General features: G+C 35.6%; 1 protein-coding gene across 1 annotated transcript in view; it reads left to right on the forward strand.

Moving 5' to 3' along the window:
* Positions 1–27,114, forward strand: part of DPH6 (diphthamine biosynthesis 6) — a 222,252-nt gene that overhangs the window by 76,783 nt on the left and 118,355 nt on the right. The window contains exons 9-12 of the mRNA XM_015813576.1: positions 7,635–7,779; positions 9,516–9,647; positions 14,931–15,060; positions 18,953–19,127. Of these exons, the coding sequence (XP_015669062.1) occupies positions 7,635–7,779; positions 9,516–9,647; positions 14,931–15,060; positions 18,953–19,127 (582 nt within the window). The remainder of the gene's footprint in view (positions 1–7,634; positions 7,780–9,515; positions 9,648–14,930; positions 15,061–18,952; positions 19,128–27,114) is intronic.

A 27,114-nucleotide genomic window follows, 5' to 3' on the forward strand; every position in this document is an offset into this window, starting at 1 on the left:
ATATTCCACGGTCCACTTCTTCTTTCCTGAGATCCCTTTTGCAATTGGGGGAACCATACAAAAATAGCAGTCGCTACTGCAGTTCCAATGGTGTGGGTTCCCTCCACACCATTGGAACTGCAAAAGGCATGGACTTTTTCTTCTTGTTTAGCCAATGACACAGATAAGTTGCACATGTAATGCAACAATAATGAGGGGCTCAATTCTTGTCCTGATCCCCTATTTTGCATCCAAAATATACGTGGTATACCTTTTTTTTTACCACTGCTGTCATACTGCACTTTTGAGATGCAAATGTAACCTCTCCACAAATGTAGCAGAAGTTATCTGCATTGTTTACACAGTTTTGTGGCATCTTGGCTTCTGAGGGAAAATATCATGCACCTGTTCCTGGGAAATGTTAGGCAATAACACTTTCATAAGCCACCAGATGTAACTGCATGTGATGTGTTGATCTGACCAAGGCAAATGTACCTTGCAATAAAAGAATGATAAATTACAGTTAGTTAATAGTCTTTAGTCTCAAAATGAAGATAAATTTATACACTTCCATGTGGTACCATTTTCATTGTTCTACCGTATTTTGTCGAGAAGTTACGAGGCATTATGATCATTAGACACCATCTTCCCTTGTAGGCAAATATACTCGCCTCTGTATAAATCTTTATTGTGAAGTATCTTGAAAACTTTAGCCAACCAGCATCTTTATCGCTTGTTTTTTAATTCATCTAATCAAAATATGTAAGAATTAACACATTTTATCTCAGAGGTCGATAATTTTCCAAAATTTGTAGACCAGTGTTTAGTATTTTCATAATGAAAATAGAGCCTAAGAAATGAAAAAAGTTCTTAGTTAGAAATTACATCTAGAAATAAGCTTTTGCATAGGCTCTCTATTCTAACAAGGGAGTTGTTTTCTTGTATAGTAAGGTCAAGGATTATAGGACAATCTGAAAGACATACTAAACCAAGTTCTGATAAAACAAAAAGTAATTGATAATATTATGACCTCTTTAGAGCTACTTAGAGAGGACTTCTTTAGGAACAGAGTTTTACAGCCTTACTGTATGCCACTAAAAATAAATTCCACCTATCTGATTATTTTGAACATGCTTTCCTACTTTCTGACTCATCCTTTCGTAATGGAGAAAGTATAAGCACTTCTTTGATTTAAACAAATTATATTTTCATCATTTGTTGAACTAAGGTTTCTATTCAAAAAAGAGTTCTGTTATATTATTTGGGGAAAAAGGCATATCAAACTTCACTGAAAGTGACACAAATTTTTCATTTTGGAAGTTTTTAATTCATAATCATTGCTGCTTTTCACACTTTATGATGCTGATATATCTATAGGCTTTAATCACAGATGGATTCTCCTTGTCTTTCTCGGGAAGAAGCTATTATTGCTCAAAGAGTATAAATATAATATTTATACTGAAAATGCTTAATTTTTATAGGAAAGAATAAGGGAAGCCCAAGTTTTTTTTTTTAAAAAAAGAAATATTTAAATAGAATAAGAAACAGCTTGTCTGTGTTTGATTAACACTGCATGTTATTTTTAATATAAATTTTATTTTAAATTGGGGACAGGGTGGGTTTTGCAATGTCAATCAGTCTGTATCTGGTTTTTAGGTTTTAGCCAGGCCCCCTTTAAAAAAATATTCAGAAATGATTTTTGTTATTGATCTTTTCCATAGAAGTTTGTAATTATTTCCCCCTAGTGCTTGTTGTTTTGACATTAGTTACACCTAGGGCAGTGATGGCGAACCTTTTAGAGACCGAGTGCCCAAACCACAACCCAAAACTCACTTATTTATCACAAAGTGCCAGGGCCGCATCAGCATTGTGGTGCTCTTGGGGGGCATGGGGGTGTGGCCCACTGGGTGGGCATGGCTCCAGTTGTCATGGCAGACTGGGTGGGCATGGCTGGGGTGGGCATGGTCACCTCGATGTTGCTCATGGGGGGTGCCTGTGGGGGCTGGGCAGGGTTGGGGGAGATCCAGGGGGTGGGGCGGTGGGCAGGAGGCCCAGCATAGATGGGGAGAGGCATACAATCCTAGCTGGGACTGGGGGGCCATGGTGCCGATGGGGATCCGGCTTTCTCTGCTTGGGGTGGCCTTTGGCTTGCTGGCTGTGGGCGTGCTCTACCACCTCTACTCAAGCTTGCTAGCTGGCCGCTTCGCCTCCTTTGTGCTGGGTGGGGCAGCTGTTCCGGGTGGTGGTGGCCTAATGGACCTGCACAAAGTGCTGGCAGCAGCAGCGTGCGTGCCCACAGAGAGGACTCTGAATGCCGCCTCTGGCACGCGTGCCATAGGTTCGCCACCACTGACCTAGGGGATTGCTTCCCTGAGTGACTACAGAAAATCAGAGAATGTTGTAATGAACACAGTGTTAAAGGCATTTTTGTATGCTATGTTTAAGTGTCTATTAGCTTATACTAATTAATAGAATAAAAATATTTATTCCTTTAAAAATATTAAAAATATTAAAAAGAGAAGGAATGTCTGCAAAATTATGTTCTGTCATTCCTACTCTCTCAAAAACTATATAGTTTTCTTACTTATTTTTCACATTTTTCTGCCAGACTACATAAATTCAGTTGCTGCCCATATCACTGTTAAAACAACTTTGGGCAGCTTTACATATTCCCAACTCGTTGCTGCAAATCAGTTGTATAATTCTCCTTTTGTTGATGTATGATCATTCTTTTTATTAACTGCAGGTCCCGAGAAATCTTCAGCTTTTTCTAGATAGATTCCAAAGCTTAGAAATACAGCCAAGAAGAAGATTTGCATATTTAACATACTGTAGGTCCAAACCATGTGAGTTAATGTTTGAACTCCTGAGTTGCACCTCCAGCGGCAAGATGATTGTAACCATCCCTTATTAAACATTTACTAAGGTGTCTAATATACATGAAATAAAATGTTTTGATGTATTAGCTTCATTTTAAGATCATAGGAAACTAATTTTATGTTCTCCAAAGTGACCCTCCACTGGATTACTGAACAAGGCATTTTAACTTATTATGCCATAGGAGGTGTATATGTAACTTTGATTTCATCAGTTTCTTTAAAAATGAATTACTGGTTAGGAGACATAGTTACTTCTTCCCAAATTACCAACTACTGTGGATTTTCAGAAACAGCAAGAGCATCTAGACCAGGCCTCCACAACCAAAAGCCTATGGGCCCCATGTGAATACCATGCAGCCTTGCTGGCATTTTTTTAAAAGCTCAGCACATCCACTGCTGGTGAAGGAACCAGGAACGATCTACTGCTGTCACCAGGAAAGATCTACTGCTGCCATCCCCAAAAATTGGCTGCCAAGATCCTCCAGTTCCTTCAGGCTTTATCAACACCAGCAGCTCCATTGCTATTAGAATCCAGTATTGCAGGCTAATTCTGCCAACTGCCAGCAGTTCGATCCTGACCCGCTCAAGGTTGACTCAGCCTTCCAGCCTTCTGAGTTTGGTAAAATGAGGACCCAGATTGTTGGGGGCAATATGCTGACTCTGTAAACCATTTAGAGAGGGCTGTAAAGCACTGTGAAGTGGTATAGAAGTCTAAGTGCTATTGCTTGCTTTTCTTTGTGCCCTGATGTTGTTTTTAATTTATCAATGTGGCCCTTATCCCTCTCCAAGTCGCATAGGCCTGAGCTAGACCAAATGGATTATATATGCAGAAGTTTAAGGAAACAAAATGTGGCATTTTAGATCCAAACCCAGATGTGCATTTCAGAACAAGGGTGGGTGCCTATGCCATACTTATCAGATTCTTCTTAAATGCTCCTTTTCCTGAACTTGCATGATAGCCACACAAACCAAGTAAACTAGACATTTGAGTTAAGGAGGCACTGATAGCATGCTCACGCTTGCTTCAAAACAACTTGTTTGCATCTCTTTCACTCTTACACATATATCCCATAGATAATTCACCTTCTGTATGAGCCTAGAACAGACATAGGAGGAGGAGCAGATGAATCATGCATCTACACAAACAATCTGAAACCTCCCTTTGGCTTCATATTTGAACCACTTACACATCTTTCCTTAAATTGAATAATCAGTACCAAAACATGCTGAGGTAGTAAATCAAGCTTTATATGCTAATTTTTGGTCTGTTTAAATAGTTCTTTCTACACGTACACCCCACATTTCACAAATCATCTTTTGATAGTTCACTTGGATATGCTACAGAACATACAGTCTCTGGTGAAGAAGAGAACTAGAACTCAAAATAATTAAGAAATTGGTTTTGATGTTACATTCATATTGTAGGAGAAATGACCAGATGGATCATCAGCCATGGTGTGCGCACATGCATGCGTTCGTGTGTGTGTGTGTGTCTGTGTTTGTGTGTGTGTGTGTGAGAGAGAGAGAGAGAGAGAGAGATTATGTCCTGCTTAAATTTTGTCATGTTGGAAGCGAAGAATGTTATTTAGCCACAAAACCTTTATTCCTGTATAGGGGACAAAGCAAATATTTCATATAAATAAAATCAGTGATTAATGAGAAAATGTGCCTAGCAAACAAGATCAGATCTTATGTATAAGACGATCAGAAACTGACAGGTAAGAAGATTTTATTCATTGCTTTTTAAAACAAATAATTCCTATCCAGCTTCTTAGAACATAAAATCTTCTGTTAATCTCCATTGGATCAATGTAGCTTAAAAATGTAAAACATAAAAGAAAGTAAGAAAGATTCTCGTTTCTATTTTTAGAAGGTAGTTTAAAAGACTACTGGCTCATAAACCCTTCCCACTTTGGATTCAGTCGTTGTCTTTGGGAGTTGCTGGGCAGTACAGAAAAGTAGCCCTAGTAGAATAGTAGAAGCTATTTATAACCAGTGAAATGTTGGCAGGTTGCATGTTTCCACTTTCATTTGCATAAGAAATCCATTCTTGGTGAAATGTTTGTAGACAAAAGTGTATTTGTGTGCCAGTTGGATCTTTTATCTTTTCAATAATGTGTAATTATTATTTTTTTCACTTTGTCTTTAAAATATATATCAACCACATCACAGATTTTCGTGGAGAAGGGCTAAAGATATATCCATTATGAAGAAATTCAGCTTCATAGATTCAATAGTTCCTCTTCCATTTCTGTTTCTTTTTGTATGAATTACAGTATATAGGTGTAGATGTTACCTATTCATAAGATAAGTGTCCTGTACGTGAACACACTCACAATGGAGCCTGTGCATGGTCTCCCAAAAACATTGTTTAAATGAAAAGATTATCACTTCAGAAAGCAAGAAGAGATTAGCAGACCTGTTTCTGTCCAACTTTAGACTTTCATGTTCTGTTCCAGAAAATTTCCATCACTTTTAGATGCTTGTAAGAGCAAGTTTCTTGTATTCAGAAATGAAAATCTCCAAACAAAACATTGAGGCTGCTAAATATGCTTGCTTTTTGCTAAATATCCTTCTTTTTTAAAACCATGAGTGAAATATGAGACAGGTAGCAAGTTTACAGGGGTTCAGTTGTGAACTATCTTGCAACTATGCCTGCTTATATGTTGAACAACTTTTTCTGTTTTGATGGAACAGGCCTGAAAGTTAAGAAAGTTCTTTCAGTCTCTCTCTGTATTTCTGGATAAAAGAAGAAAAATAAACGGCAAATTATATTTATTTTATGGCTTCCCCTCACCCCAATTCTCTTCGTGATGCAAAGTAGGATTCCTAGAAGAATAGTAAATCATGTGTTATCCTCTTTCACATTTTGAATTATGTGTCAAAGACTTGGGTCAAGGAAAGTAGGAATTGGACTAGTAAAATAGGAAACTGTTGTAAAATGTTGTGGGTTGCCTCTGCATGGTTGTGACTTCTTTTCTATCAAGCAGGTAAATCTGTGTAAGCCTGGGGAAGGTTGGTGTTAACTCTTTATGAAAGAAACATTGCCATTTTCTCAGCCCTAAGAACAAAATCCCCACAGTTATATTTGCTTGTATGAAGTTATTACAAAACAGCTTTATTAAAGATCTTACTTTCTAGATTTCTGTTTTCCCAATCCTAGTCCAACAATTTAAAAAAAGCCATGTTTTTTAAGTTTGTTTCAACCTTTCGTAATTTTAATCTGTTATAATTGTTTTTATATCCATTTTAAAAAAGTATAGCATTGATTATACTGTCAGCCACTCAGAGTCACCTTGAACTGTTAGAGGAACGGCATATAAATTTGTTAAATAAACTCATAAATATAGGCACTACACCAAACTGGCTGTAAAAATGTACCCATGAATGGTTACCTACACTTAAACTACTCCTTACTAGTAATTTCAGCCCAGCCAATTGATTATCTCATAGCTAGGATAAATGTCTAAATGAAATAAGAGTTATTTTATTGAATTTGAATAACTGACCATGTTTCAGAGCTAAGGGGTGAATATATTGGCCATCCTCAGATAGTAATTGATTTTTTTCTGAATTATATATATTTTTTTAAAAAATGGGACGCTAGTTTCAGGAATTTGAATTCATTTTTATTATTGATTTGCCTATTGCTGTAATTGTATACTAGGGTCCCCATATTTAACAAAATGAAACATAAAAACTGAATAAAGCAGAATAAATAAAATATATAAAGTCCTAATAAAAATTACAACCTATCCAATCTAAGGCCTGTGTCCACTGTGTTTTTATACCAAAGTTCTCCAAAACAATTCTGTATTATCAGTTTTTGGTATATGTCAGAATCGTCTCCAATTTATCCTCTAGATCCATATTGGAATCCTAGTCTTACCATCAGAAAATAGTGATTTGTCTTATGGACAAATATATAGTATTGTGGGCCTTTGAATATGTCTTTGAAAAAATGCTAATAGCCACTGCTTTTCTCATACATAACATCTGTAAACTACATATCATTTCAAAGTAAAGTGAACACTGAAACTGTCCTTAGTTCCAAAAACGTTAATTTGTGTTATACTATGAATGTGTTTTTGTGGATCAGACAAGGATTCATCAAGATCAGTATAGTTTCAAAGGAAATGGCCTGTGGCAGACAATACGTAGCTCACCAGAAGCTTTCCAGCATTCTGTCTTTTGTTTGCTAATACTGTGGATTATGTTAAATGCTTTTTGTGAGTAAAATACTATAGTTCTAGCAATAATTGCTTTTCTACCAGAAAGATGGAGAAAGAAATACCTGATCCACACCAGAAGAGGGCAGCAGACAGTGGCAGGAACTTGTTGAATTCACTTTGAAAACTTATTTGTCTTTTTTATTTGTTTTTAAAAAGTTAAATAGATATATATTGTTGAAAGTTTAAGGTTGCATTTAAAGCATTTTCTTGTCTCCGTTACCATTAACATGATGAATGTTTCCATGTGTACTATTGATTTGCATTGTTTTATCTATATAATGATTCCCTGTTAATTGTACTAAGTAAATTAAATCATTACATAGTGCTGTTCATTTAGGTTGCAATTCAGTTTTATGTCTGTGGAGATCATTGATCTCCAAGAAAGTATGCTCGTGACTCTGCCTGGAAACACATTCTCAGTAATAAGTAACAACTTTTTGCTTTCTCACTAAAACAGGAGGGACCTACTCTTGATCACTGACGAGCTTTTTATCCAAGAATTAGAATTTGTAGATAACCGTGTTGCAATATTTCTTTTAATCAGGCACAGTTTGGGGGCAAAATTCTGCCTGGGAAATGTTCATGTGACACAGAAGAAATTGAAGACAGTGCCTGGTCACCTTCAGATGAGATAAAGGAAACCCCTTGCATTACGTGGCAGTTTTTAAGATCAAATCTTGCACAAGAAAGTAAGTTTTTGGCTTGCCTTAACCACTATGACATTTGGTAACAATTTTCTGATTTCTGATTGTATAATTTATCTCATTGAGAGGAAAGTTTTACTATTTTTAACAGCATCAACATAGCATTCAGTATTTGATATTCTCAGTAACTTTGTATTTGAAACATAGTTCACCCCTTAGATTGGATTTATAGTAGATCTTTCTTTATATTTATTACTGTCACTTGCATCCTGATTTAATTAGAATATAAGATTCCCACAAGATTTATAGGTCTCCCACTCTTAGGATGTTCCAGAAGTTGGGTGGTGTTCATTACTCTCACCATTGACTAGAAATAGGGATAGAAAATGCATACATATATTCTCATTGGAGTTAATAAGCTACAGCAGCCATTATTGATCTTCTGATTGATATGGATCATGCCTCCTTAAATTTGAGCTGTAGGATGGTGATACTTATGTAGCTGTGTGACAAACATTCCCAAAAAAAAAAATCATGCTGTCCATTCTGAAAATTCCCACTCACTTAAATGAAGAACTGGCACAGAAGAAAAACCTTTCTTCCATCCATTCATACATCCAGGCCAAAAGAGACTGCACATAGTCAGTAGCATTATGGAGAGCTCTTTTTGGCATATCATAATCTATGGTTTTTAATTTAAACATTTTTTTCACTTCCTTGAACTATTGTTTTATACTAATCATGCACTCATTAATATGATCAGTATGTATCATAGTTTGAAGTGATGCACTGTGGATGAGATCAAATCAGCTTCAAGTGAGTCTTTCTTATTCCTTCCTTCCTGTTTCATGTTTTTGTTTCTCCCTTTGCAAAATCTGTTATTCAGGGTTAGGTTATCCCCAGTCTGAATAGAATAATACCACAGATGAAAAGGGCAATCTGGACCTACTTTGAACAAATGGAACCCTTTTTATTTCAGCCTAGGACATAACTGAATCCAAATCCATAACTGGAACATTTGTTCTGTAAAATTACTTCCCATGTCATGTATCCATCAGTGTCCAAAGCTTCATTTGCCCATTACATCAAGTTTTTGCATTGGAGATACATATCCTATAATTATTATAATACTATACTTCAAGAAGTGGAAACATTATAAAATAATGGTGGGTGATATCCAGCAAATTCTATCATGAAGAAAAAAGCTCCTCCTGTTAATAGTTCAGTGGGAAAGATATTATCTTTCTGGACTGTTTTCTGGGCTATTTAAAGGCATTAAGGGTCTGGAAGAGAGAAAAGACATAGAAATGGGCTTCACTCTGTTTTATTTTTCATGAGAGAATATTGAGAGCATTTGGGGATACTCATTGAGTACTCATTGAATAAAACCCTAGATCCAATATTTATTATTTGTACACTCTTTTTGATTTGAACAAGAAAAAGAAAATAATCAGAATCTTTGCAATAAACCTGTATGTGTATGTGTATATATATGGACATGTCTTTGCAGTTTTTTTGACAAAGTTTTGGAAATAATAAGAATAATAAAGTTGGAAGGGACTTTGGAGGTCTTCTAGTCCAACCCCCTGCTCAGGCAGGAAAATTATATATCATAGCCTGCTCCTTGGGGCTCCGAGACTGTGAGTGGCCCAAGGTCACCCAGCTGGCTTTGTGCCTAAGGCAGGACTAAAATTCAATCTTCTGGGGTTTCTGATCTGGTACCTTAATCATTACACCAAATCGGCTCTCTCATTATGTCCTTATATTTCAATCTTTTATAGGTAAAGCTCTTGAATTTTCTGGAAAGTCTCTGAAGGGTTACCAGTGGATAACAGGCATCAGCACATACGTTGATCCATCGGAAGGAAAAAGCATACAAGAACTGGCAAACAACGTCTTTTCCTCACTCCAAGGTGCTTTTCTTGGGCATTTTGAAGTGTAGTATAAGCTGCAGAAGAGATACAGTTTAATTAGGGCTTAATAATTAGTAATTCGTGCATTCAATCAATTAAATGTGTTTAGTGAAATCTTTAAAGCATTTTTAGTTTGCATGAAGTAAAGAAGGCTAAAATGCTCTGAAGAATAAATGTTGCGATTTGCTCTGAGCTGAAATATCACCAGGCAATTCCCTTTCCTCTTGTTGCTCTCCAGCCAGTAGAAAGCATTTTGTTTCTTCTGAGAATTTAGGCAGCCAACACGGGTAGTTAGCTTCATGGTCAGTTTTTAGCCATCCCATTTCTTGTTTTAAACATCCCTCATCTGCAATTTAATCATTGATGAGAGAGCTGACCTGGCATGTATTACCAAGGCATGTATTATTGACTAGGTCCAGAAACTAGGTAAATCTATGGGATTTCTCTCCTTTTGTGGATCCCATCACTCTCCATGGTTCACAAAAGAGTTAAGGGAGCTAAATGAGAGAAGAGCTATGTAGAGTGACGCAAGCTTTTTACTGGGAGTGAACTTAACCAAAAATAGGTTACAGATGCTATGAAATAAGGTAGATGAAACACCAATATTTATCCAACCTTACTGCATCTGTTAATAGGCATCTTGTTTCAGTTGAGATGCACCTTTTTGAGTAGGAGGGAGCTTGGAGAACAATAGTAGGGAACAATATTTTGCCAGAAAAAGTCATTCAAATTCACTCACAATTGGTTGCTGGCCTTGTTGCAGGTCCAGGGGGGGATGCCTGGGGAGGAACTTGCCCAATTATATGGGAACAGTTTGAACCTGTTGGGCCTAAGGAAGTTGGGCCTGGGTGGTGGTGTTTGAGTGGATTCCAACAGTAATGAATTCTTCTTTGAGTTAGGGAATTGTTCCTTTATGTTTTAAGGAGGCCTTGGAGCCATCATGGACCACAGTATATTGGAAAATATTTGTTCGGTATCTAACCTACCTTTTGGGGCAAAGGTGGTTGAGAAGATGTTTGTGTGGCAGCTTTGGATGAAATAGATTGTATGTGTCCACTTTATGAAATATCCTCCCAACTCATGAAGTGAGACTGGTTCCATCCCTGCCTGTTGATTTTCTAGAACAGGCATGTCAAACTGCCGGCCCACAGGCCGGATGCGTCACGCTGAAACCGCGCCCACCCCATTGCCGGCAATGGGGAAAAAGTCCCGATACGCTGCATGTACATTTGACAAATAAATAAGAATAGGTGACTTTCATTTTGAATGCTCTACTAAGTGCCAAGACCAACTGATAGAGGATTATTAGATTGTCCATCAAAGGGTTATTGCTTGGAAGATTACTGTACAAGAATTGCTACATTTGGTCACAGAAATTTGCAGTCTAAATCCATCCATTTTTACCTTTGTGATTAGACTGGATTCCTTTTATGTTCTCCCTTGATCTGGTTATACAAGGCAGCTGAGTTTGTTTTCATTCCTTTTATCTTTTTGTGTGTGCATTCCCCATTGTGACTGCTTTCTGTTAGCTAAACTGACTTTATCATAATTTTAAATTAGGTTCTCTAAAAAGCTGTTGCTGTGGTTGATTTTGGCATCTAGGATTAGATCAGTAGCTCTAAATCTCATTTATGTACTTAACGCAAGCAAAGAATTGATGTCTTGGGAATTGTGGTTGCTGGATTTCTTACTATCAAACCCTTACAAGATATTGAGATATAAAACAAAATGCTTCTATTTTCTTCTGAATCCCTCCATATTTTTGCACTTTTAAATAAATAAATATTTATGCAGGCATCTTTTTCATTCATAAAAATGGAAATTGTTCTCAGCGGCTGCAGTGGGCTGGCTAGTATTCTTGTTCGTACATACTTTTGATGTATTGGCTCATAAAATCTTAACATTTGGCTTCTGCATCTGAATTCATGACTGAATACAGAATGATAAAGGAAGCATGAACAATTTTGCAAAATAAAAAGGCAGCAGGTTTCCTAAAGGGCCCTTAAGCTAGTTCCTAACAGCCTAGAAATCAGCACAGAGGTTGTAATCAGGCTTGTAGCTAAAGGAGTAATGTTATGAATAAATCTTTTGGGCATATTATGTAAATTGAAAGACTGGACCTCTAAAACACTTACTTGATTTTTGTAATATTTTCATGACCCTAGCTAGTCCAAATAATATACATCATTGCCTGATTTTTTTTTTATTAGAATTAAACCAAAATAGTAGTTGTATCTGGCTGGAGGCTAAGAAGCCTGGTGGCTTTAGCAGATGATTTACATCTAAACTATTCTTTCCCATTTCTGGTGCACTGATACATTTTGATCCAGGGAATACTTGCATTTCCTGTGTATATTTATTTTGCCTTCTAAAAAAGAGATGAGTTATGGTGCTAACAATCTAAAAGTATTACCCCAGGTTTCTTTGCTAAACTTAGTTGAAACTCTTCAGGAATGTGTTAAAACCTTTCCTTACAAAAGTCAGATTGTCTGACTGCCTTTTTCCCTGTTTTATTACATACTGTGGCATAAGAATGGAGGTAACAAAAACCTTATAGCAAGATTAATTGTTTTAATGGCCTAAAGTGGAAATTGGTTGTGAACTGCAAGACATACATTGTAGTTCTGACTTTCTACCTTAAGACTACAAGATTTAGTTTGTAACTTGTTCCTTGCTGGGCTGCCCTCTACTTTTTAAAGCAGATTTATTCATAAAGTTCTTCCAACATTCAAAAAAGTAATCCATCAAGTAGGCAGACACAAGCAATTTTCTCTCCAATTCTGTCATGGGCCAGGTGAAATAGTCATATTTTCTGGGCAGTCTTTATGATGAACATATGGCTCTTGAATATTCAGGTTCCTGACTGAGAAATAATAGACCTTAATCCTTTATTAATCTTTAAAGAAATGCCTTCAAATTGAAGAGCTTTCAGTCTGATGAAAATCTACATTAAAAGGAGGAGAATGGTTTCTGTTACTTCTCTCTTTTCAGAAGTCCCCACAAAACCTGCCACATTTTGTGGAAGATACTTCAGTCTTCTGGAAAAGGTTTTAGAAAGGTTGATGTTTAAAGAGTAGTCAACCAGTAAGACTTCTCTCAATGGAAGATTATAGGAATACTTCCTTCATGAGTGACAGGAAGGAATACTTCCTTAATGAGTGATGGGATCTCATCCAACACATTATTATTATAGCCATATCCCCAGATTTTTGTGGGAAGTTTAATTTAAAAGGTAATTGTTCAAAAGATAATTGTTGAATAATTTTTAAATAAATAAATCTTAGCAAAATATTGGCAAAATATTTCACAAGATATAAAGCTTTAAGCAGGAGAGAAAGAAATGTTGCCATATGGCAAAATGTGTCCCTCATTGTTGACCTTCAGTCACAAATAATTTTAAGATATATAAAGGACTATATGGTATCATGTCTTCCCTCTACATTTGACTCATTATAGTTTGCCTGTCGGAAGAACAGCTCTGTAGAAGATGCACTTTCCTGTGTGCTTCATCTTAGCTTGGCACACCTGCAGGGGAAGAATACTCATGTGTGAATGCTGTTTGTTGACTTTAGTTCAACGTTCAACACAACCATTCCTCAGCATCTGGTGAACAAACTGGGGCTATTCGGTTTTAATACTCCTTGGATACTTGATTTCCTTATTGATAGGCCCCAGTTTGTGCAAGTTGGAAAGAAAGTTTCCAACTCCATCTGCTTCAGTAAGGGTTCCCCACATGGCTGTCTCCTGAGTCTGCTACTGTTCACCTTGATGACCCACGACTGCTATGCCAAATCTGCCAATATCATCTTTCATATTGTGAAGTATGCAGATGACACAGCAGTGGTGGGTCTTACCTGGAATGACAATGAAGATGCTTTTAGGGAAGAGGTGAAGGCTCTGGTGGAATGGTGCAATAAAAGTAACCTGGTTCTAAATGTTGATAAAACAAAGGAGATCATTGTAGATTTTAGAAAGAGCTGGCACAGTCATACTCCACTCAGTATCAAGGATGCAGTTGTAAAGATGGTCAACACTATTAAGTATCTGGGGGTGCAGATAACTAACAATCTGAATTGGTCTCTCCACATGTCATCCTTAGTGAAGCATGCAAACAAACGTCTGCATTTCCTGCGTCAGATGAGGAGAGCACATCTTTTTCCTTCTGTCCTGGCCACTTTTTACAGAGCCATGATTGAGACCATTTTAACAAACTGCATCGTTGTCTGGTTTGGTGGCAGCAGTGCCTCAGATAGAAAGTCCATACAGAGAGTGGTAAGGACAACTGAGAAGATCATAGGAAGCTTGCTTCCCATTATTCTGGATGCTGCTTATAAGTGCTATGTGCTTAGAGCTCAAAGCATTGTTAGAGACCCCACACACTAACTTTATGGTCTGTTTCTGTTGCTCCCCTCTTGGAGGAGGTTTCAAAGTATTTCTAGCAGGACTACCCAGTTCTGTAATAGCTTCCCTATACCATCCGCCTGGTAAATTCGCAAGATTCGTTTTTCTCGCCAGACTGTGCTGTTTCTCTGTATCATATAATATATGTGGATATATGCATAATTGTGTGTGTGTGTTTGTGTGTGTGTGTTATTCAATAACACAGCCTTTGATCTCCGGGAGAGGTATAAACCAGTTGTTTATTGCTAAAAAGATATTTAAAAACAATAAAAACAACTATTTACAATGTTAAAAGATATATAAAATCTATATATATTGTCGTATTTATGTAATGTATATTGGAAGTGGTGACCCTGAGAGCTATATGCAATGAAATTTCATTTTAATGTATGCTGATTAATGTACATTCAAAGTAACAATAAAGTTATTATTCTATTCTGTTCTGTTCTGCTCTGCTCTATTCTGTTCTGTTCTATATATATAATGATACAAAATCAAATATTAAAATTATGTGATAACTTGATGATTTCCTAGTAAATGCTTAGTAGATTGTATATTTCATTAGGAAGTAGATTTGATTAAGACTATAATAGCTTCATCTGCTTTAAGGCAGCTGCACTGGAATTTAACATGTCTTCATTTTTACTAGTTTATTGTACAAGATCAAACAAAATCAAGTTGGTTTAGGAAATAAACTCAACGTATCTGCCCATATGCTATATAAGAAATTGTACTCATCAGAATAGTTTCTATTTGTCTAAGTTCTTCAGCTTCAGTTATGCTTTGGTTCAAGGGGAGTTCTTTGCAATATATACTGTATATCCTTTAGTACAAATCAAATATTTCCTGTCTTTAACAGATGCATTATTTTTCCACATGCAGCTCATATGAATTTAAAAGGATTGGCATTGACAGATATTATTTTGGTCCATCTGTATATGAAGAGTATGGCCGATTTTGCTGTGATAAATTCAGTCTATATGACAGCATTTGATTTGTGTCCTCCAGCGAGGTAGGTTCATACTACTGCTGTCTTATATTTATGGTACACTGGAATATACTTCATTGCTACTAATGCTTTATTTATGACTTTTCTTCAGACTTAGTTTCTCTGTGTTTGGATTGGGCTTCCTTTCACCTCTTTGTATGTCTCTCTTCAAAGGCATGATCTTTTATTCTCTATTGTAGCAGCTGCATCAGGAATGCATGTGAATCTCTGATTTAAAAAAACACTTTTTTATACTGAATCTATTTTGTATTCTATTATCCTAGATTCATCATATATCTTTTAATGCAGTACCTTGCTTCATAATGAGTCCATGCTCTTCAACAGTGAATTATGTTCCCCAAGCCTACTTTATAGAAGTATAATTCTGAAATAATTATCAGTTAGTTAGCTAACATGTGCGATCTAACAGTAACTTTTTCTAAAATGTTTAGGCAAATTGATCTATCAGCTCCCTATGAATTATAACAATAGTACTTAGACTTATATACTGCCCCACAGTGTTTTATAGCACTCTCTGGACGATTTACAATGTCAGCATATTGCCCCCAACAATCTGAGTCCTCATTTTATTGACCTTGGAAGTAAGGAAGTCTGAGTCAACGTCAAGCTTTGTCAGGATCGAACTCCAGGCTGTGGGCAGAGTTAGCCTGCAATACTGTATTATTGTGTTCCTGCTTCTTTTCCATTCTAATTTGGCAAAAGCTCCATTATTTTTTGTCCCTTGTATAAGCAGAGTTAAGAGTAAAGCAGCTTAGAAGAGACTGACATGATAAGAATCAGGCACAGATTTTGCTAAATTAATAAAATAGGCATGTTCAATTACAGGAGAGAAGATAAGATGTGCAGATTGAAAATTAAGAGCAACGTAGAGAGCTAATACTCAGTAAAAGATTATAGTTCTAAATAATGACAGCTAAGTCTGTGTGTGAATGAGAGAGGTCAACTTGGAAACCATATTGTTCTCTGCCAAGATTGCTATCTCCGAAAGCACTTGAATGAGATGAGATGGCATATAAATTTAAATAAATAAATACTCTTCTTTGTGCCTGACTGATTTTGTTAAAATTGAAAGGTTTCCTTTTTTAATCGACTATTCTTATAACCTGCCATTATCAGATAATTCCAGTATACTGTAGTAGGGACATGTCATTAACAAATTGAACAAACTCATTCATGTGTATCCTTCTTGATCTTTAGTAAACAAACAAGGATGCTACAGAAATGTGTTGTCTTAAAGAAGGAATGTGAAGTGAGGTGCTTTCTTTTCAACGTACAGCTTCTTTAATGTTATATCACATTCTGTGAATAGGGAAAAACTGAAAATGAAAAACATCGTATGAGAAAGGCTCTTCCCCTGCAATTTTATGCAGTGTTATTAAGAGATAGCTTTTACAGACTTTTTACTTTTGCTGAACAGCAAGTATCCTGGACAGTGTTCTTTTGAAATTTATTTTTTCGTTTATGGAGTTATACCTCACAATTTTGTTTATGCAAACACACAAGACAGTTTTCAACTTAAAAAATAGAATAAAAAACAAATTGAAAATTAATGCCATTAATACAGCAACTGAATTAATTAAAATCACTACAATCATATGGGTATATTTCTTAGAATAAAGTTCTTTCTACTTTTTCTGGAGCAGTTTTAACACAATACTTTTATTAGGCTAATTCTGGATTTATACATTTGTGTTCGATCCTTGAAGATCCCAGAAGCTTTCATCAGGAAAGATGCTTAAAAATTAGGGTACGGGGTGGGGTAGGGAAGAGTTCTTAGTATTTTAAGCTGTGTCTGTAGTAACTAACAATCTTAGGATGTGGGAGTAGTTTGTGGCCAGTATGAGCTGATTTTAGTTTATATTTTTCATTCCTACCAAGATCTATAATTTAAATCCTAGCCTAATTTTTCCTCTCTACTTTTTCTTCTTTATCTTCTTTTTAGCTTGTGACCTAAGAGCTCATAAATTCAAATGTTGCACCCTATTTTATAGAGCTGAAAATAGTGCTGTCTCCTTATGAGTGTTTTTTTCCTCATAGCTAATATTGGTTTTATATGGTTTAAAAAATATTTTTAGGCATATTGTTCTACTGAATATGCCATCTTGAACTTTAACAGGGAATTCAGCACAGCAGTGTTCTTATTCCTCTTAATTTAAAATCGTCTTTAAATATATTTCATTCCTGCTTTCTTAATAAGCATTTTAATATATAAAGCTAATGAAATAAGAACTGTACAATTAAAATATTTTTAATGCTACATAAAATCTTTTTAAAGAAGAAATCTCTTTGGGATATATTTTTTTCCAGATGAGGGCTTTATTACTTATTCCATTTAGTAAGATATATTTCTCTTTACTTAGTAATAGCTTTTCTAGTAATTGGATCTTTGTGAAACTCATTGCATTGTAGATTTCTATGAGATAAATAGCCAGTGTTTCTTACTAATACCATGCCCCATAATTTACACAAAATCTATGTGTTATCCTAATGTACAATTGATTGAGAAGAAGTCAGCAAAAATATGAATTTAAGTTTTACACCTCTATTTATTGAACCTATATAAAGTATACATTTTAGTATAACCTGGTAGACCTTGTACTATGAAACAACAGTTGAGAAAAACTTTGTATGGATCCTCATTCTGGCCTTTCTAAAATACTACTACTAATAATAACAACAACAGAATAGTAGAGTTGGACGGGATATCAGAGGTCTTGTAGTCCAACCCCCTGCTCAGGGAGGTTGGACTAGAAAACCCTATACCATTTCAGACAAATTGTTGTCCAATCTCTTCTCAAAAATCTTCAGTGTTGGAGCACCCACAACTTCTGGAGGCAAGTGATTCTAAGGATTAATTGTTCTCACTGACAGAAAATTTCTCCTTAGTTCTAGGTTGCTTCTCTCCTTGATTAGTTTCCACCCATTGCTTCTTGTCCTGTTTTCAGGTGCTTTGGAGAATAGGTTGACCCCCTCTTCTTTGTGGCAGCCCCTCAAATATTGGAACAGTGCTATCATGTCACCCCTAGCCCTTCTTTTCACTGTTTTCTTCTTTTTCTGTTTCTCCTATATTATAAAGGAAATGAGGGAAAAACATTCAGTTGGTGGAGTTTATTTAGCAAGACCTTTTCTAGCTATGAAATAAAGACATATAAAAAAGCACTGTACAATGAAAAGGATTCTGAAAATAATCATGGGAAACACTAGATTCATAATCAGTAAATAAGGTCCAGAATTACATGGACTAATATTCCTAATTGGCTATTTTATAGGCAGATTTTGCCAAATTCCATATTGTTTCAGTGGCTCCATGAAAAGCTGTTCTAGAGAATTAGCGGGCTCTCGGGAATATCAGGGAAACTGAGGGCTGTAGTGGAAGAAGAAATTAGCAGATATTGTGACCTCACTTGCCTCAACAAATGGAAGGAATAAATCTACTTTTAATCTTTTTGTGAATTTTGCTGCACAAAAGTACTTGAGTGTGAAATGAAGTTAATGGTTGATATCAGTCAGGGTCAGGGTTGGGCAACATTTGATAACTTCTAAGGTTACCATCCCTGTCTGTGACCTGCAACTCTGCTTCTTATTGTTCCTGCCTATTAATTTGTTTTCTCCTAAGCTATTAATTAGTACCAAAACCAAAGAAAGGATACAAGGTTCTCCATTTGCCTATTCTTTCTCTCAGTGACAGTGGAGATTACTCTGAACAGAAACTGGGAAAGTAGCAAGGAACAAGTGACATTCTTGACTGGGATTTCAAGAATTCTTGCTCATTCTCATCACCCATCTCTGCCCTGCTGGTATAAATTTTAGGAATATTAAGAGTACAGCAACCAGAACTCAGAGACAGTTTAATGTCATTCAAATGCTGCCAGTACATTTTTTTTTGTTATTTCAGGGTTTGTGTTGAAGCTCCATTGAAGGAAGGCCTGCTATTTCAGATGGACTGCCTTGCCCAAAAGGATGATAAGATGATCTCTGATGCACCTGGTTCCCAGAAGCAGGCGATGCATGTACAGAGTATTTCTCATTGGGCTCCTGCCAATATTGGTCCTTACAGTCAGTGCATACAGGTAAGGCATCTTCATCTGTGTGATATTTTCCCATTAAGGAAGTTCCTTGAATCTGCATGTTGTAATATTAGGCCATCCGTTTTAAACCTCAGTTAATATTGGCTCTCTTGTGTTAATTTCCTTTGAAGACAACCTAATAGCTTAAAGTAAAGCAAGATGGAAGGAGGAATTTGATAATGTAATATTCAACAAAAGAAAATACATAAATGCTTAAGTTTATAAAGAAATTGGGAAAGCAAGAAAAAAGTATCATAATATGGAGTAGGTTATGAAATGTAATGCCTATTTTGTGCATGTAATAATCTCTGTGCAAATAATTATTCTATTTTTTTAAAAAAAATGCATTCTTAGAAATTATTCCCATAGTAGGGCTAAATTGGGATTCACATCAACTTAGGCTAAGCATAGAAAGGGTGTGTGTATCTGTATGTATATGTATGTATATACTCTGAATCATTTGACTTGGGAGGAAATGGGAGAGGTCTTTGATTGGGCTAGTTCGCAACATTCGGAGCAGCTAGCTAATGGCTTTTTTCATAGGGATGCATTTGGGATTGTTCTCCCAATTTTTCTTGCTTCTTTTAAATTCTATTTTTTATTTTAAAATTTATAATTCTTATATGCTGTTTTTACAACACTGAAGACTTTATGGCACTTCTGTATGCCACTTATAAAGTAAATAATGTGTATCTTAGGTTATATTCTAGTCTAAGACATTAATAAAATAATTATCATTATCAGATATTCATTATATTAACTGGGAACAGATAAGTAGTCCTAGAGAGAGAGAGGAGAGAGAGAGGAGAGAGAGAGCAAGATTGTGTGGAAGATGGTATTATTTGTTAGCTATTCCCCCCCCCCAAAGCTATTTGCTATACCAGAATAGCTAATATGAATATTTGCCAGTTTAAGATTAAGCAGCCTGTCAGAAATACTGTGAACATTGTCAGTAAAGTTTCATGTATCTTGAACTCCCAGTAAATTCATTTCTAATTTTGCTATCTTGGTTTTTTTCCCGTTTTCTTTTTTGGATATTGTCAAAAATGATTTTTAAAAAAGAGTAGATATTTTGGCTGGAGTACAATGAAGTTGACTTCAAATTGTATGTGGAGCATGGACAGTTTTTAAAGGCAACCAAGCAGAAAATACCTTTCTTTAGCAGGCATTGTACTTCAATATTATTCTTACATCAAAATTGAATTCTGACACTAAAATAGCAGAGAAAATTCATAAATGCTACAATTTAAAATGTACAAAATATTGCTTTCTGACTCGCAAAGGAAACAGTATGTGAATTAATTCATATAGAATGAAAGATGTTGTCTTTTCAAACCACAGGTGCACTCATCCCAGAGTTTTATTGAATATCATACAACACATTGTGTAAGACAAGGGAAATTGGGATTTTTTTAGAATGAATGTTCCATATATTTACTTGTTGAGAATAATTTGCTTCCACATATCTTTCTATCCATAGACAATATGTTTCTCCTTATATCACTCCATATAACTCAAACATGTCTGTAATATATTGACAGTTTAAAATATAGCCAGGGTTATAATTATAATCTAGATCAACATCTAAAAACTGTTGATATGAAGTTTAGGAAGAATATTTCTGAAAAAAATATTATTATACGTTTAATAGAAATTTGTGTTCAATAAAATTTAGCCTCTCAGCAGAACATGTCTATTATTCCTCTTCTATAGTTTGAGGCAATGAAATTAATCTCTTTTCATATGTAGTTTTTCTCCTGTAAATAATAAGTTGAAGTTATTTATTCAGGATAAAAATTTATCTTAAAACTGGTCCTGGTTATGGTGAAAATCAAATTTGGTTTGGCATTTGTGCTTCTTTTTTATACAAATGTGCAGATAGGTGAGTGAATGCTAAACAGTTGCTAAAATTCTGCTACATAAGGATGAAAACTGGACACTAAATTCATTTAGTACTTTGCTGGAATGAAACAAGCAATTCCCACCAACAATTTGATTTGAAACCACATTTCTGTCTCAGCTGCTAGAAATAGATTTCTGTGGTTCATGCTTTGTAATTTACCAGACCATAGCTGAACCTGAATGTGGCAAAGTGCTCTTTCAAATGTTGGCGATAGGTATAGGGGTTTCAGGGCATGGTGGTGGAATAAAGCCTAATTATGGGATTTTCATTTAATTCTTCTGTACTGTTGGCCAGTGGGTCATTTAAGGGCCCATTCACATTAATTGGGAAATACTGCATACATAAGCAGAACATGTAACTGCATTTTGCAAATTTTTACCACTTACATACTAGTATGAATGTATTTAAAGTATAATTTGAATGAGATTTTTAGTTAACTCCATGCAGAATGCTTACCTCCAATACTATTTTATATACTTTTGCAATAATTCTGCCTAAGGTGCTGATGCCAAAAAGCTAACAACAGGCTACAAGGTTTAATTTGGTGTGTACGCTATTTACAGGTTAATTAGGACATTTAGCTTCTTTCTTAATACCACAAAATTAATCCCATAAAAATTAGCAATCTCGGAGGAGTCAGTTGTCAACTTGTGACAGAATCCCTTTGCCATAATCTATTAAAATGCTGCTTTTATCTTGTCTTGCCTGTGTCATATTTTATGGATTTTTTCATAAACACTGCCTATACTTCATAAATGTCTCAATTTTCTAGTCTATTAACATTACTTCAAAAGCAATTGATAAAAGAGTAGGGCATGCATGAAATAATACACCAATAATGTGAAGTGCTGGAGGCAAGAACAGTGGGTAGTATCTGCACAGCTTGTGATCTGAAACAATGAAAGGATGTTTTATCTACTACAATAAAGAAACAAATGATATTCTTGATAGTGGGATAAAAAGATTGCAAGTAATTGGGCTTATGAAAAATTGGATACTTGGGAAACAGCATATTTTAGAATAACAGAAAGCAAACATCATTGTGTATGTGTGTAATGTTTTTAACCTGTTTCTTTTGGTGTAGATGAATTGTAGTAATTTTTATGTTATACATATCCAGATTTTCATTCAAGTACATATGACAGACTATCACCTGTAAACATCTCTAGATGAGCAGGAGAAGTATTTCTACCCATATGTAAAATATATGGCTAACCATACTAGTACATTGTTTTGGTCTTGGCTATTAATCAATTAAAATTCTTGCCTGAGCTCTATTTTGTGGAGAAAAGTGAGTTATCATGAGATACAAGAATTATATATATTATATATATTTTTCATGCCTAGCAAAAACTTGTGCTGCTTCCCTTTCATAATTTGTGGTGGAAATGGTTTTTTTTTCTTGTTTATATATACTTTTTTTCTTCCTATTTTTAAATAAAACTAATACCAATTAATATAAAATAAAAAAGAAAGAAATTAAAGAGAAAGCTAAATGTGCAGGAAAGAAAAAATAAAAGAAAAATAGAAAAGGTACAAAGATGTGGCTTCTGATCTTTTTTATAGCAGTTGTAAGCACAAATTCACTTCTTACTCTGTGGTTATAACATGACTCTCTTTTTCTGTCTGTCCTGTTTAATCATCAAAACCATGAACCATACTTTTTTTTACCATAAGGGGTTACTAGTCAGTAATTAATGTAGATATCAATAAAGGAGAAGTTTGAGTAATGAAACATCTGCAAGAAAACAACCAAGCTCAGAGAACACAAAGGACCCCTGATATAGATGCTGTCTTTTCTCTGATCAAAGAAGTGAATATGGCCAATTTAGTAAGTCCCATCTCTTCACCAACCATCGTGAGTAAAGCCCATCTTTCCATTGTGTATACAATAATTTTGCTGCAGTTATACACAAAAACAAGTTCCATGACTTTTTTCCATCCCGAAACCTCTAGTCTCATTGTATATTAATCTTTAAAATCCTCTCAGTCAGTGTATATATGTAAACCCAAAATGTTCTAGCTTTTTTACAATAGCAAGTCTGTTTTTGTTTCTATGAAATGCCTGCCAAGTAAACCAAGTTTTGAATAAAGGTTAAGTGTCTGAAGAGCTGAGATTTACAGGAGCATATAATGTGAAATCTGACTTGAGGGATGGCCAAAAGAATTATAACATAACATTATGTAATAAATCTGTACTTAATATGTAACAATAGAATTTTTTTGTGTTTTGGGGAGATCTATCCTTGAATTAGAATTTTTTGAAACTAAATTAGAGATATAAATAATTTTATTATTTATATTACAGGAGTTTCAGGCTGGTGCTGGGGAGTACCGGCAGGCCAGCAGGGGCTGTGAGTGGGTGCGAAGTACATGAGTGCAGGTGGATGAAGGGGTGCTGCATGCAGGGGCACAGTACAGAGGGGGTGTTGTTTTGGAGTAGGAGATCCCTGGGATTTTTGGAGCTTCTTGGGAGAAAAAGCAGTCGAAGTGACTTGGGAATTCCCTTCTGGCTTCCCCATTGACTTTGCTTATAGGAGGTTGGAAGGGAAGATTGCAAATAGTGATCACGTGACTGTGGGGTTGCTGCAACATCTGTAACTTTTCAAGCCAGTCGTATGTCCATCTTGTTCAGTGCCATTATAATTTTGAATGTTCACTGAATGAGTGTTCCTACCTTGAGGACTGTATTCTCCCAGTATGCTAGGAAATCAGAGACTTGAAATCCAGGTAGAATTTTTGATTGCCATGATTTATTCCAATTTCAACAGCAAAATGAAGACAGAACACTATATTTTATGTTGAATTTTTTTTAAAAAAAAATTGCAGACATGATGGGTATATGTCTGTAGATATTTGATTATTATTTGATTATCTGCCATCAATCCAACAACATCTTTTGGATAGACCTTTTCCATAATGGTCTGTCCCCAGCTTCTCCCTTTGCAACTTCCAAAGGTGTACGTATCCATCACAATTGTGGCAGATTGTTCTCTTTTCTTCCACCTTTCCCAGAGTATGGACTTCTCAAGGGATCTGGTGTCAGCCCCAGAAGGTAGACAAACTTCACAGGAAAGTTACAACAATCTTTTGACTATAATAACAAAATCTTACAAGTCTTGATTGTGCTGTATTGCCTTCTTCTTCTTAAAATTCAGAGAACCAAAGAGGTGCCTGCCTGAGTAACCTGTGAATATTATCTCATTTCTCAAGCCATAAAAAAATATTTAGCCCCCTTTCACTACATAATGCTTCTTGTATATTTCCTTAAGGCCATTCCTTAGTCTCTACAGCTGGATCTTCTATAATGTGTATAATTTCAGCCTGATCATTAGTGCTTTGATTTCCCCCCCCCAAAGGTCTGTATGTTTGTTTTTTTGATTGTCAGTGGAATTCTCAAGAGTCATCTTCAACGTCAAAGTTCAAAAACATCAATACTTTTTCTATCCTACCATCTCTTACTATATTCGATATCACAGTATCATCAGTAGAGTTCTTCAAGTTTGGGGGTTCTATAATTTTCCAGAATTTGAAATGGACACCCATCATTAGGACCACTGTTAAAAAGACACAACAAAGAATGTTCTTCCTGCGTCAACTTAGGAAGTTCAGACTGCCCCAGGAGCTGTTGACACAATTTTATAGAGTAATTAATCAGTCTGACATTTGTACTTCTATAACTGTCCGGTTTGGTACAGCAACCAAACAGACATGTACAGACTCCAATGGATAGTTAGAATTGCAGAAAGAACGATTGCAATCAGCCTGCCTTCCATAGAAGTCCTGTATATTGTCAGAAAAAGGACTTAGAAAATATCTACAGAGACCTCACATCCTAGACATAAACTGTTTCAATTCCTCCCCTCAGGACACCACTATAGGGCATTGAATGCCAAAACAACTAGACATAGGAACAGTTTCTTCCCTTGTGCCATCACTGTGCTGAACACCTAATTCTCACCGTATGGTCTAATGTCTGTGTAACCATGCTGTAGCGTTATTATTATATTTCTTATCTTCTTTACTACTATCTAGTATTGATATTATTATTACTCTGTTGCTTTGCATGTACACTGAGAGCTTCTGTACGAGAGACAAATTTCTTGTGTGTCTAATCATAGGTGGCCACACAAAGTATTCTATTCTATTGTATTCTGTTCTGTTCTACACTACACCCTGCACCATACCACACCACACCATACCATACCATATATCCTGCTTCTTCAAAGTTCAGACAAATGGATATAATTCTTCTTAATTTCTCTTCATCCTCAAATGCTACAGAGCAGTGGTCTCCAATCTTTCCATCTTTGTGGACCAGCAGGGGGGGAGAGAAAGAGGAGATGGTTCTGTGTGAGTGGCAAGCATGCATGTGAGCTCACACAAATGGAGCTGTGCGAGCACGCACCTCTCATGTAAGTGGAGCTGCATGTGCATGTTCACCTGTCACTTGCATGGCCTGGTTCTGAATGGGCCACAGCCTGATAGTGGGCCAGAGCTCAGGGGTTGGAGACACCTGCTACAGAAGATGTTATTTTTTTTAATCACTTATGTACTACTGTTGAAAAGAATACTCATTTGTTATTAAAGAAAACCCATTTTTCTGGGAAAATATAATTACAAAGAAAGATGTCTCATTAGGAGCAACTATTTTTAAAGTAAGATTCGCGTTTAGTCAAATAAGAGACTTTCTATGAATTGTAACTGCCATCTAGTTATTCAAGGATATTTGAGCCCAAGACTTTTAATTATATTTATTGCCATATCTGCATGGCAGTGTATCATTAAAGCATGAATTAATAAATGAGAAAGTTCTATTTTAAGCCTGATTTTCTTGAGGCAGAATACATTTTAGTAACTACATGGTTACAAGAGTAAATAATTGTACCTATGTCATTATTACCATGAATAATATTGCTCATGTTTTCTGGGAATATTTTATATCAAACAGAAATAGCACATGATTTGAGATAGTTATGTATACTGAAAGTTGGCAAGTTCAGTTCAAATACAGCAAGGAGGGATTTGGATTATGAAGCTGCATGTTAGCATACAGAATACGAAACTGAGAAGTATCTTGACTCACATTAAAAGGAACAAATTGCCCAAATAGGAGAACAAGTAAAATTTGCCAAAAAATAACTTCTGTGATCTTTTTGCTAGGAATCAGGTGGCGTATACATTTAATAGGTTTTATTATTACTAAGGTTGGTCGCAAAGTCAACCAGATGTTTAGATTGGATTTGGTGTGATTGTTCTTGTTGTTATTATTGTTGTTATTGTTGTTATTATTGTTGTTCTAATTATTATTATTATTATTATTATTACAGGTAGCCCTCAACTTCCAATATTTTGTTTAGTAACCATTTAAAGTTACAACGGCACTGAAAAAAGTGATTTATGACTGTTTTTCACATTTATGACCGTTGCAGTATCGCCATGGTCATGTGATCAGAATTCAGTCACTTGGTAACTGATTCACATTTATGACCGTTGCAGTGTTCCGGGGCTGTATAAAACAATGTGAAGTCAAAGTTGCCAATTCTTTAGTTGGTGCTGGCTTTCATATGCATCAAGTTCTTCCCAAGAACCTAGAATATCATATTGTGTAAATCTAAGCAGGCGGCCTTTTGCAATTGACAGATGGAAATTTTGTCAATGTGCAGATTTTCTAAGTGCAGTCCATGATTTTGGGCATAACGCCCAAAGTGCCAATAACCACTGGGACCAATATCATAATCTTCAATTTTCAGTTATTTATTTATTTATTTATTTATTTATTTATTTATTTTTCATTCAAATTTCTGTATTACCTATCTCCCTGAAAGAGGGACTCTGTTAAAATATAAAGCAGTATATATAAAAGTTTAAAAAAATAAAAAAGAGCCGGCAAGAGATTAAAATTAGTTACCTTGATGATTTTCTCCAATTGTTTGGCATTTACTATCCCCTGATATTGCTACATCGATTATCCATACTTTCTTCTTTTCAACAACAGTTAAATCTGGTGTATTATGAGCCAAGGCTTGTATTCAGAAATCCCACAATATTTTAATCTGTTCATTATTATTATTTGTAGTCTTCTTA

This window comes from Protobothrops mucrosquamatus, unplaced genomic scaffold (genome assembly GCF_001527695.2).
Source record: "Protobothrops mucrosquamatus isolate PMUCROS unplaced genomic scaffold, P.Mucros_1.0 scaffold170, whole genome shotgun sequence".
NCBI classification, from domain to species: Eukaryota; Metazoa; Chordata; class Lepidosauria; order Squamata; family Viperidae; genus Protobothrops; species Protobothrops mucrosquamatus.